A 13,712-nucleotide genomic window follows, 5' to 3' on the forward strand; every position below is an offset into this window, starting at 1 on the left:
CTTTTCCTTGGTTTCATGTCTTTACAATTTGCGAGTACTGTCCTGGCCTTGGCATTGATTACTTTTTGAGTTTTATCTTATCTACCTCTTATCAGCAATCAATTTGTAGGAGGTTTACGTCTATCGGAACTATTTCAAGTTTGTATAAGGCTGTTTATATTACGTTTGATTCTTATGAAATTGTTCTATGATCTCTTCTCTAGACTTTGTCACTTCTGTGATTTACACCACTCGATAGCGATATAAACACGTCTACACTCTCTGTACATTCACCTTTATAATTAAAAATATATAGGAGTAAATTTTTTAAATTCGTCCATTTCAAAACGAAAGTGCCTAAGTGACAAGTTGTCGTAACCGGACATGTTCTTTCCATAGTATTCCCAGTATACAACAATATTTGTACGTTTTTTGAATGAATTAAAAATGAATATTACTTGGGAATTTACATCATATATTTTTTTACAATTAACTACTAGTGTGATTTTGTTCTACGACATACATACAGATCCACACATCATTCTCATAATGACTTGGACAGATGACATCGACATTTCATGACTCCTAGAGTATGAACAAATAGATCCCCCGTTTCCATCTGTCTGCCGTCTGTCTATCGTGTGTCTCGATATTTTATTTATTGTACTAATCCACACATTTCTTTATTTTAACTTTTAGGTGTTCTCATAAAAAATAAATAAAATTTATCTGATTTATCCTGATATAATTTACCGTCGTGTAAGTGCCCGTACTAAACCAAAAAAACGTAATTAATTATTTCAAATTTTACTTAGGTATATTTTTTATTTGGACAGAATACATATTATTGACATTAAATGATAAAAATTTGACAAAAGTCATCATACAAAGTGCTATGTTGTAAGAGACCTACGATTTATCAGAGTTAACGACAAGATTTTTTCGATAGGGCAATCTTATCTGGAAGTTTGCAGTCCTAATTGCAATAACATACCTTATTTTAAAAAGCCGCCATACTTTTTAATGTAATTTATAGTATCCAATAAAAGTATATTCAATATTAAGTGATCTAAATTTAACTTCATTATCGGTATGTTCCAAGCATATTTGCCACCACTTCAGTTTTGAATAATTTTGTATTAGAATGCATTGATCAATCAAAATTGTCACTTATAGGTAAGTATCTCTTCAAACGAATGATGAATTCAAAATGTGAACTTTATCATAATACAGAGATTTTATTTAATCAATTAACTGTCACACAAAAGTAGCAAATAACGTATATCGTCTAAATTTTACGATAAATGTATAAAAAAAGAAACTATTTTTGAAACCATTAGATATGTTATCTTATTTTATTAAACTGGAAATGTACCAGTACAACATGTCTATTTTGTTCCTTTTAAAATAGGTGCTACCTACTCCTTACAACGTGGAATATTGTTGTATGTTTTTATTCATGATGTGATAAATTAGTATTAAGCTGGCTCAGGTCATGTTCCCGAGGATACGAGCAATTCAATACGAGAAGCTGTGTTGTAACTGTGTCTTTAAACACTACTTAATAATTATGAAATGATAAAATTATGAAGCTTATAGTTGATAATGGAAACATTAGAAGTAAGTCAAGTTTTCATTTATCTAAAATTTTTATTTGGCACATGGATATTTTTATATGTTTGCACTACAACAACGTATGTAAAATTTAAATATTATCTTATGTTAATTAAATCATCAATATATTTATTCTGGAACTGCAGTGACAGTAAAGCTCAGTATAATAACTTTCTGTTTTCATTTTCATGTTTATTTTTCACAAGTTGATGGATGTTTGGTATTATATGAATATAAGTTCAGTGCATTCAAACGAGTCTTAAAATTGTGCAAATGTTTATTGGCATCAACATTTTTGACTCAGTGTTAATTACACATACAATTTGTATCTTATAAAATGTAAATGACAGAAATTAATCATATTCTCACACATATGATTTCGAATAATCTCCCTGTGTAAATAATAACCAAATTTTAACACACACTTAGAAATGATTTCAATGTACACCATTTAACTAAGTAAATATAAAAATATTCAACACAAAGATAAATTAAAACTTAAAACTAGAACTAACTACTTGGTTTAATATATCACATAACCAAAAGAGATTTTTTATAAAAGTTGATCGTAGTTAATAAAAAAATATACTACAAAGTAGAAACCGTTAATCAATTAATGAAAACTAGTTCTCTCCACAGAACTGCTTCCAACATTCAATTTTCGAATAATTTTATGCAAAGCATAATAAGAAATCCCGCTAAAACAGCAAAAAACTGCTTAAGTCCACTCTTTCTTTCCGAACTCAAAATTTCGAAAAATACTACATACAACAAAGTACCTGAAGCAAGACCTTGTAAAAGTAATGAAGGCAAATCAGTAGCTGCTTGACCATCGTTCGTGACAATAATGCCCATTCCAATTCCTAAAGGACTAACCACGGCAAAAATAAACACGTACAATACAACTAACCACGTCCTCATACCTGAAGTTACAAGTTCAACTCCAATACAAAAAGCTATAACTAACTTATGTGCACTTACTGCTCCAAACATATACCAAACGTTCCTACTCGACGATTCTAAACCCACAGCTAAACCTTCAAAAAGCTCGTGTACTGAAAGTGCTAACACAACAAAGAGTCCTCTGATGGTTACCATAGTCGAGCTGCTTCCATCCGACACAAAATGACTGTGACCTTTACCATGTTTATGATGGTGGTCCATATGACTGTGGCCTATATGTTTCTTATCTTCTACACAGATAGTAATAGGACCTTCTATGTTTGTTCTAGCATAGTCGAATGACTGTTCATTTTCTAGAGTACCACGTCTTATGGATAGACTTCTTGCAAGCACAGTTTCTTCGTTGTGCTGACGATGCAAACAAGTGTGAACACACTCTTCTACAAAGTACATGATAAAAAATCCCGCGCACATTAAAAGTTCTGCATAGTGTAAGTCTTTCGTTCCAATGCTTTTTATACTTTTCATCTTCTCTGACACTTCTGGTAGCAGGTGGACGAACGTGGTATACAGGAGTACTCCACCACCCAGACAAAGCATCTTCTCGACATACGGATTCTTCTGTGAAGTGGAGTTCCACTTAAAGATCCGTGACAGAAGAATCGGAAGGGTTCCAAGCGTTAAAGATGCGGTAAATAAGACACACATCGCCACAGACTTGGCAGTGATTGTTGTGTCATCACGGTTCATTGTAATACAACTTTGAACAAATACAGGCAGCACAAATATACAAGATAACGTTGCTTCTACGGACAAAGTGGTTCTGATTATTGTACAAACATGTAGACTACTTTATGTTTAGAAAATTTCAAAGGGAAATCTTAATGAAGTAAGGCAAACGACATATTTACACCAAATATCGTTATCGACTACCTACTTTACGATATGATATCTTTTGCTTCAGAATAGGAGTGTAACGCTCTGATTTTCGAGTATTTGGAAATGTATCCTTTAATACTTAAGGTTAGTACTTACAACTCTATTTTAGAAGTATACAATGTCTCAGCTGTCTATTGTTTCATTTTTTTTTATTTTTACTAGAAGTTTTTAAATGTTTTATTTTCTTTTTTCCCTTTACACATAAGTACTTGTGAATCCTCGATTGTTCTTCTAATTCTTTCATTGTTTCAGATTGAGCCGTTTTACTAAAAAATCTAATCTCATCTAAACTAAATTATTAAACCAACAGTTGTAGGTTACAATAATGTAAATTTCATTGTTTCTAGATGTCTCATGACTTGTACAATGCAAAAATGTCGGTTTCCCATTTCCGTCTGTCTGTTGTCTATTGCCTGTCTGCTAGAGATTTTATTAGTCATGTACCTAATCGCTGAAACTACTAGACTGATTCTTTAGATGGTAAAACGCTAATTGTTCGGTCCATATTTTTATGATCAATCTAACCAAACTTTGTCCACCAAAATTTTGATGACATTAAGTCAAAAATGTATCAGTTAAATTATATTTAAAATGTGTAAAATGATATGTGGCTATACGTATGGTTTATTATTCCACCCACTTCTTTATTTTAACAGGTTAACATAGAGAAATTAGTACCATGTTATTAGACAAAACTTGAAGTTTTTAGAACAGGGAAATAGATAATGCCAATCACAAAAAAAACCCATGCTGTAATCTCTTATTTCTACTATAAAATGTTTTAAGTGTACTTTTTATGCGAAAATCTGGGTAAAAATCCAAGGCACATTCATAAACCACAAGTATAGGAGTTCAGCAGTATGTTATTTTATAAAATTTAAATAACATACAATTTTTTTTTGTGAAAAAGGCAAAAGATTATGGTGACATCATCAAATTGTTGCTGGGAATAATTAGACAAATTTTGGTTACGGTTTACCAGTCTACTCCTACTTGATCTTTCTAACATACATACAAATTTGACAAAAATCGGTCGATAGTTTTGGAGATTATCTGTCTAATAAATATCAACACAAACAACACACGACAGACAGACAGACAGACAGACAGACAGAAGACCTATTTTTTCATACTCTAGGGGTCATGAAACATGAAAAAAACATTAAAGTAGCTTTTTGTCCGATGCCTGTTAAAATACTTCTTAGCTTACGCTCAGCAGAATCAAGTAAAGTTCTGTCGTATTATATACATATGATTGTTTCCAATTTTTCTTTTCATTTCCCGAGCGTAAGCGACGAACGGCTACTTTCATGATTCCTCAACGTTTGATGACCCCTAGAGTACGTTTATCTGTCGCATTTCGTCTGTCGGAATTACCGGACCGATTCTTATCAAATTTTGTATGTAGAATACCGTCCCCCAACAATGTGATGTCATCTCAAAATGTTGCTTAGTAAATGTGATTTAAATTTTGTAAAATAACATTCTCCTAGACTTGCGGTTTATGAATCCGTCTTGATTTTTTACCCTCGATATTCAGATTTTTGGAAGAAATCAAAATTAGATAACAACAATTAAATACAATTCAACAAACACCAAGTGAGCAATTTTTTTCATTACGATAAGAATAAAATTATGCGGACCTTTTTAAGAATCAGACAAACACTCTGTGGAGTCGCCATCAGTGGCGGAACAAGCATGAAATTCCAGGGTGGGCCAACGGTTGGGCCCTCAAAATCTTAATTGGGCACGCATTGCAATGTTATATGTATAACCACATAGAAGTGACTTACCCCTAATGAAGTAATATTCGACGATTGTTGTGAGCAGCATCGAATTCTTTAACAATATCTTCGATGTTTGAAGATTTTGCCACGGCAGATTCGACGATGGTCACAACAAGATGAATTAGTCTTTCATTGGTCATAGAATTACGCACACATGTTTTTAAACGTTTTAAAGTGGAAAAAGTACGTTCACATGCAGCACTGGATACTGGAATTTTAGCACTAATAACCGCTAGTTTGTAAGTTTCAATAAATGCAATTTTATAAATTTTTAACATGTCTAAAAGGTCCATTATTCTCGTGATTTTCACGTTTTTTTCATTTTCATACATTGCCAACGCTGTTGGACGTATCATAAGTTCTGATTTCAACAAATCCAAATTACTTTGATAAAAAGTGGCTAAAGGAGTTAAGGCGTCAAAATTTAAAAATAAAGTATTGCTAGGATGCAAAGCTGCAACATCATCTGTGGGCACCGGGTTCATTTGCGGGGACTAAAAAAATGTTTTCGAGATTTTATTACAAAACAAGTTAAAAATTTACACCGGTATTCTTAGAAAAATTGAGGTGGGCACCAGGGTGGGCCGCAAAGTTTTTGGTTGGGCCATGGCCCACCCTGGCCCCCCCTCAGTTCCGCCACTGGTCGCCATGCATTTTTTACAAATAATTTGCGGTCAGGATGAATTTTTAATTAAAAGAAAAAAGTTCACAAGTAGATAGCCTTGGTAACAATATTATTTAAATGATTTAAGTGAATAAAACAAAGGACTAAAAATTATAATTGTTTACTTTGGCACAAAATTGTGGCGATTTGTGATTAAATGATTATACGAAAGAACTGTAAAGTGGGCCATTCGTAAACGTTTGGTTTATAAATCTACAAATCACTCAAATCCCTCAAAAATATTAAAATTTAAATCACTAGTCGATTAAAATGCGACGACAGACACTTTTCAACGACTTACTTTAAGATTGTGGCAGCTGTGGTTGTTGTTATAGACAACCAACACCACGATATCCTCACCATTATTCTGTATATTTTAAGTAAAGCTAAATGAGTTTTATTGCATCCGATTTCTAACAAAAAAAAGTTGACACTGTATTCTGATACGGTGTCTAGACTTTTGTAAGCTGCGAACAGTGGTGGAAACCGCATTCCGAAATTTTCATAAATATATAATTGAGATAGTGACTTTTAAAAATATTTGATGCAAAAATTTCAGTGAATCCTTTTTCATTTTACCACTATCCATCAATTTCGTTATACCTATATAATTATTATTTGGAACAACAATCAACTTGCCAGTAAAATTTGTTAAACTTGGAGATCTTTACGTGTTTTAATTTTAATGGACAAATATGTTTTTAAATAATAACATAGGTACTTTTACATTCTTAATTTTTGTTGAAAAATGTGAAATACCTATGTTGCCTCTTTATCATTCAAACAATTCATTTTTCACAATATTTTTTATTCTAAAAATAGTCTTTGTAATCATTTAGGTAATATGAATAGTTGGTAAATACATTCATTCACATAGGAAAATATTTACTAATTTTTATTGATATTCTGAGATATGAGTTCCCACGTATGTTTTATTTTAAGCGGAATACAAGTAATCTACAAAGAAAAAGGACAGTTTTTCTTACTATACAATAACATTAGTAATGTTTTGATAATAAAAGAGTCCAGACAAAATTCCTGTTCAAGTTTCAATTAGTAAATTAGTTGCATTTTGTAAAAAAAGAAATATTAAAACTGATGCAGAAACTTCGAGAAAAAAAAATTACTTTTGGTCAAAATCTAACCTTCACTAAACCTTACATTTAAATGTAATTTTGAACCTATAAAATACGAACTAAACTCTTGTTTGCGAACAAAAACATTTGTAAACACTGCTCATAGTGAAAATATGTAATGTATCTGTGTATATACATTATACACACACAAGTTAAAGCCTTAATGGTTACTTTATCAGACAAATTACTTGGATTCCCCTCACTTATTCGTCCATTTTAAAAATTTACCACAGCTTGAAAAAAAATACGTATACTAATCTTATTACAATTTGAACAATCATGCCGCGGAAACAAAAAACTGTTTATGAAAATTAAATAACTAATTTCTAAAAACATAAAATTTATAAAAAAGTATACAAATAAAAATTTTCCTGTTTCCTTGGTACAAATCATATTCGTTCGCCATATATTTTTAAACGCCACCTCTGTGTATTAAACTGAACGAAATTGAAATAATTCGTAAAACATTATGTAAATTTTGCTGTCTTGTTGTGTTTATTAATGACTACCGTCGTCAGTCGCCGAATTCTCCTAATCAATATCGGTTTGTTTGCTGAGTGGTAGATAACCAGTAATTCACTGCGAACAATAGACTTGCTACCTATCTTAACGAAAACACAAATTCTTAATAAAATTCCATTGACAGATTTTCCAAAACTAATTTGGCGAAATATCTTTATAATTACCTTGTATATTCTCAGTGAAACAGTTTTCGTTTTTGTGGTAAACTAAAATTCATTAATTTAATAACTTTAAAGTGCTTCCCAAACAACTAATGTTAATGGAAAAACATTTATTTGTTCTTACACATTCTCACAAAAAGCGTTATTTTCTTACTGATTAATAATACAGTGCGATTTTTTAAATTTCTGCTCTAGTTGGCCATTACATGCAAACGACTGACCTAAACGTTATGGCCAGCTAAAGCAGAAATTTGAAAAAATCACCCGATACATTCACACATTTTATTTATCTAATTCTTAATCTTAAGTTATCAATCACCATATTAAATGTTATAAATTTTACTTATAATTAATTGCAAAAAAGGTTATTTAAACAGAACTTCCCTCCTTTCCAAAGTACAGTGCAACAAATGGCGTTGTTTCGAAAAGTTATAAAATTTTATTTTATGAATTTTATTTTATAGTGTTAAAGTACAGGTAAAGATTCCAGAAGCATGCTGTAAGTATGTTTCAGGTGAGTTTTCCACCTCGCCAACATTTTACCAAGGACACTAATATCAATTTGAAATAATAATAATAGAATGAGTCGTTCTCCTCAAATTGGAAAATTTTGTTAAAAAATTGTAATCGCTTCAAAAAATCTGGAAATCTAGAGAAACAAATCAAGACGGATTCAGTTGTATAAAATTTAAATAACGTTTGCTACGCAAAATTTTGAAGTGACGTCATCACATTGTTAGTGGGAATGATTAGACAAAATTTAATGATTAATCCATTCATTTTTCGCCGTCCCGTTTTAACGAGAACATTATTATCAACCATAAAATTTTACGAGGTATAAATGCAACGAACGAAGTATATAACAATCAGTCCAGCAGTTTTGGAAATTGGATACCGGTCTACTAAAACCGCCAACAGACAGGCAGATGACAAACAGACGGAAACGGACGATCGCTTCCTAAATGAGCTTTATTTTAGCTTACCTTCGGAGGTAAAAATATGATACACAATTAAACCCTATTACTCAAAATAAACAGTGAACTTTTTATTGAAAGAGCGATAAAACTAATACTGATTTTCCAATCTGCCAAGAATTAATACGTTATAAATTTTCCTGCTAACGAAAATTGCACTGATAAAGAACTCTAAAAAATCTAGTCTATGAATTAGTGTGTATTTAAAATTTCACCATTTTTAACAGATTATAATTATAATTAGGGCAAACAAAAATTATAATAATACCTGGTTAAGCAGTCTAGAAACTATTTTTTTTGTATCAGACAGCTGATTAAATTCATGCAGTAATACTTAAGCTTTTAATCCAACATTACGCAGTAATTATAATAGTAATAGTAAAGTGTTCAATTTGGACCGATTTAGAAATCTGTGTTTATTTTACAAAAAAAAAACTCTTACCTCATAATTATTGTTTATCACAATTTTAAAATTATATTATTAAGATTTGTGTTACACACTTTTTGCATCATTTTAATTTACCAATCACACCAGCGTATTACTAATTTTTTTTTGTAGCTAAAACCACATTTTTTTTAATTAAAATTCGGCTTTTTTTACACGTTTTTTTTTCGTTCTGATATTTCCTTAAATTACTGGAAACATCCAACGATGAAATAAATGCATGTATTAAAAAAAAATGTTGCTACATACACTCTTATTAAGGGATGATATAAATTGTGTTATAGTTGGCGCGCGATAATCACATATCTTTGTAGATTTCAACTGCCTAATTCAAGTATTAGACCCACCATTGCAATCTAAAATTTTATTGTTAGTAACAATACCAAAATTTGTAGTATCTAAGGTGACGTTGAGTTTTGTACTCGTCTTTTATTTTATCTTATATCTACTACTCATTGTCGTATAAATCTATCTGTCAAGGAGTGATTCTCATCATCGTATTTTTCCGCATTAATTTATTTTTTAGGATTCTTTTAAGATAATTTCTATAAATAAACCTGTACTTTTTTACCCTTTGTATATGTATTTCTTCATTTTTCTTTTTGTATATTCTCACAAATCATACCGAAACAAACAACTCTTCCATATACAATAAAATTTTTATCGTTGCTTGATAATATATTTAAAATAAATAAATAAATTATTCACTTTCACTAAAACTAATTCCTAACATTATCAAAAATCCTAACAAAATAGCAAAAAACTGTTTGATTCCCGTTTTCCTTTCCTCTCTCAATATTTCGAAAAAAACAACATAAAGTAGGGTGCCAGAAGCCAGACCTTGTAATATCACAGACAATAACGCAGTTGAAGACTGTTCTTCTTCAGTAATCGCAATTCCAATTCCAATCCCCATCGGACTTACCACAGCAAACGTAAACACATAAATAACGACTAACAGTGTTCTCATTCCAGAAGTTACCAGCTCAACACCAATACAGAAGGCTATTACGAGTTTATGGGCACTTACAGCCCCAAACATATACCATACATGAGAACTAGACGACTCTAATCCGACCGCTAAACCTTCAAACAGTTCATGTATTGATAGCGCGAGCACTACAAGTAATCCTCTTATTGTCACAACTGTGGAATTTTCGATAATCATATGACTGTGACCTTCGTGACTATGGTCAATATGGTGGTGATATTCTGGGTTAGGATTTTCTAAAGACGGCACCAACTTTTCATCAGAACTAGAAGATAACTGACCTCGGCTAACAGAAATGCTGCTCCTTGCCGACTTCAAGTGATGGCGATTCTCTTTTTTGTGCAGGTAGACGTGAACACACTCTTCGACAAAATACATGGTGAAGAATCCTATGCACATCAAAAATTCGGCAAAGGGAAGTTTCGTGTCCGGGAAGTCTTGCAATTCTTCTAGGTTTTCGGCTACTTCTGGGAGAAGATGAATGAAAGTGGTGCATAGCAGCACCCCACCACCCAGACAGAGCAGTAGTTGGACGTAAGTGTTGTTTTTGGCATTGGTTTTCCATTGAAACCAATGAGACAGTTTTATGGGAAGGGTGCCTAAAAGCATCGATGAGAGGAAAAGAACACACATAGCCACTGCTTTTGCAGTGACTGTGTCGCTGCTTTCGTTCGTTGATGACATCGCTGTAAGAAATCTGTAGGAGAATGGGTTAAGGTGATATATATTTATCGCTGGGTATCTAATACTTACGTACTATTGGCTTAACACGCTGTTGGAATTTAGATCAGTAGTTGATATGGAATGAGAGTTTCCACTAAATTGAACGACTTATATAGCTGGGAGAGGGGAAGTGCATTATTAAAAAAAGAGATAATATTAAAACAATATACTCTAACTTCCACAAACACAGACTGTTAAATGCAAATAAGTAATTTGATAAGTGGGATTCACCTTAACATCAGCGTTGTTATTGCTAATTTTAATTGTCGTTTTATAAACATGTGCATTTTGACAAAATTAATTAATAATAAACCAGATAAAATATTTCCTTGTACAGGTAGTAAAGAAAAACTGAAAATTTAGTTGAAGGGTGTCCTTAAGAACATATTTCGTTCTGTCTGAATGCTGTTGTTACACTTTAAGTTTCAGTGTTTTGTGGCTATAAAATAAATTAAAAATGTAACTTAATAAGTCTACGACCTCAATAGTAGCATACATATTTTTCACATATTTTAATGACAACAATGGCATTATAATACGTGGAATAAAGACATTCTCTTTGAAATCTTTGCTGGTCGTTGATAAAAATGCTGAACAGAAGACACTGGATTACGATGTCAAAGTTTTAATTGATGTGAATTCACAAACTGATTAAATGTAGATAATCCCCAAAAAAATATAGATGAGTGTCTAACACAATATTGCTAAAAAATATTCACTTACAATGATGATGTATTACATGCATAAATGCATGTACTTCAAATTTTTTGTTAAAATTGGACAAAAATCTGAAAATAAATATTTTAGCTGTTGCAGCTTAGTCATCAATTTTGCTTAATTTTGATTGTAATTCTAAACTGTTAACTGAATTAAATTCACTCAGATCGAATTTTTCGTTGCTTTATATTAATGAATGTACCTACCAACAGAAAACGTTAAAATGTATATATAATCTACGATTTTATTGTTATTATTAAGTAAAATACACTGCCGATCTGACACAAAGGTTATACTTTTCAGGAAGTGTTTGACATTGTTTAGCTCTATTTTGTAATACTGGGTGATTCAGATAAACTTTATACGCCTCGTTATTCTAAGACCTGCTTGATTAAAATTCAACTGCAGCACTGCAGCACCCAGTATTTCTTCGTAATATAAAAAAGTTTAAGACGCCATTTTTTAAATTCAAGTATGAAATAAAAAAATATATGAAAAATCAGGGACCGTTTCTCGGCGAAAGTTATAACTCGCTGTGCTTTTTAAAAAATACCAATATATTCTAATTTAGACTATGTTTTTAATTTTCTCTTAAAATTGTAACTTTTTTAGTTATTGTAAAAAAAAAACAAAGTGCTTTTGGGGCAATCTCAGAATACGAGTTCCTGCACAGAGTGGGATATTGCATCCCCATTTCAAAGAACTTTTTAGTTCTGGTATTAGTTATATAACCTACATTATATAGTAAAACTTATGAACCGGAAAATCCAAAGCAATGATAATCTGATAAAATTAGCAACTATTACAACGACTTCAAGAAATGACTAATAAATAATCCTATTTATAACAAGTTTTGCGAAATCTCAGACAAATAACAGTTTTATTATTATTGTCCCAGTTATAGGCCGAGGAACTTCACACATTACGTTATAAGAGAATTATAAGTCACAGGGATAATGGTAATAGTGTAATAGAAAATCCGGGTTGCAAAAAAAATGAATAGAGAAATCACTTATCTACTTATTGTACTGAAATTAAAGAAATAGCAAAATCACCAAAAGCAGATATCAAATTTAATAATTTCTTAGAAATAATGTTGTAAAATTTAGAATAGCTACTGTGCTATCAAATTACGTAAAATGAGAAAAGTATATTAAATAAAAAAATTGGTCTAAAGAGTTTAGACAGTACTTCCCTCGCTGTCGGAAACTTGACGACTGCATGCCTATTGTGTTTTTTTTCTCATTACATTTTTGTAGTGGGAATTTAAAAAAAAATTGCGATGACGTCATCAACATTTTTGCAAGGACACGTATATCAGTTGGGATAGATGTAGTGTAATACTAAGAATAAAATTATTATATTCTCAAATTTTCGGGAAAATGAATTGGGTCGTTTTGAATATTGATTTGTAATAATCAATAAAATAACGAAACAATTTACTCACGTATACCTACGTATCAGAGGCAACTGAAAATCGTGTATGTATAAACATTCGTAATTTAAGATGACAGGCGTAACAGCATACGTGAGAGTCAAACAGAGAAACTGTAAACAAAACGACCATCGGTTTTATTGCTTCGACTTCCGCTTATTATATAAAACATTGGGTTTTATTTTAATTCTTGACGGTGAAATTCACAATTGGTTGATTATAAACATGTCTATTTCATATTCGCGGAACCAAGTGAACGCATAAAACAAATGCAGGTCTGTAATGTTAAAGTCGATGTAAATAAGCGTGCTACCCTTATGTTTCAACCCAGTTTTTCCTTTAACAAATTTTGTGTCTACCAAATAGGGTTGGTTGGGGTGTAATACTAATAATAAGTGTTGCCTTTAATTTAATCAATAAAATAAATTGACTTCATTAATTTTTTTGAACCACCTCTTAAGAAAATCTAAAAAATATGAATGGAATGATAAATCACAAGTACAAACTCATCATATTTTTTGCATTTTAGATAGGATTTATTCAGCAAAATTTAAGGGTGACGTCATCAATTTTTTTAGGAGGGATGAACAAATACATTTTGAACAAAAGTTTACCATACTTATAATAACTTTAAAATATTCCCAAGATTTCAAAGCATTCGGTTTTGTAATTCCTGATTAAATCGATAAAATAAATTCACGCCTTCATTATTTTTTTTGAGT

At 31.3% G+C, this 13,712-nt stretch overlaps 2 protein-coding genes across 4 annotated transcripts; both read right to left on the reverse strand.

Annotated features, from left to right (window-relative positions):
* Positions 1–1,642: 1,642 nt before the first annotated feature.
* On the reverse strand, positions 1,643–5,123 carry LOC135135053 (zinc transporter ZIP1-like). Of its 2 annotated transcripts, XM_064063996.1 has the most exons (2): positions 2,575–5,123; positions 2,443–2,516 (listed from the first exon to the last, which is right to left on the reverse strand). In XM_064063996.1, exons 1-2 carry the CDS (start codon positions 3,244–3,246, stop codon positions 2,511–2,513), a joined length of 678 nt encoding a protein of 225 aa, XP_063920066.1. In that variant the 5' UTR covers positions 3,247–5,123; the 3' UTR covers positions 2,443–2,510. The 2 variants fall into 2 exon arrangements, with proteins under 2 accessions (XP_063920065.1, XP_063920066.1); XM_064063995.1 differs by having other exon boundaries at positions 1,643–5,123.
* A 25-nt stretch (positions 5,124–5,148) lies between these two features.
* On the reverse strand, positions 5,149–10,960 carry LOC135135054 (zinc transporter ZIP1-like). Of its 2 annotated transcripts, none has more exons than XM_064063998.1 (2): positions 10,873–10,956; positions 5,149–10,812 (listed from the first exon to the last, which is right to left on the reverse strand). In XM_064063998.1, exon 2 carries the CDS (start codon positions 10,797–10,799, stop codon positions 9,825–9,827), a length of 975 nt encoding a protein of 324 aa, XP_063920068.1. In that variant the 5' UTR covers positions 10,800–10,812; positions 10,873–10,956; the 3' UTR covers positions 5,149–9,824. The 2 variants fall into 2 exon arrangements, with proteins under 2 accessions (XP_063920068.1, XP_063920067.1); XM_064063997.1 differs by having other exon boundaries at positions 5,151–10,812; positions 10,869–10,960.
* Between the last annotated feature and the right edge of the window lie 2,752 nt (positions 10,961–13,712).

Source organism: Zophobas morio, unplaced genomic scaffold, assembly GCF_036711695.1.
Source record: "Zophobas morio isolate AGI-343-1 ecotype UQ-CSIRO unplaced genomic scaffold, CSIRO_AGI_Zmor_V1 ptg000024l, whole genome shotgun sequence".
NCBI classification, from domain to species: Eukaryota; Metazoa; Arthropoda; class Insecta; order Coleoptera; family Tenebrionidae; genus Zophobas; species Zophobas morio.

Coding starts and splice junctions, on each gene's coding strand:
- LOC135135054 (XM_064063998.1), bottom strand. CDS start 10,799: ATGTCATCAACGAACGAAAGCAGCGACACAGTCACTGCAAAAGCAGTG.
- LOC135135053 (XM_064063995.1), bottom strand. CDS start 3,246: ATGAACCGTGATGACACAACAATCACTGCCAAGTCTGTGGCGATGTGT.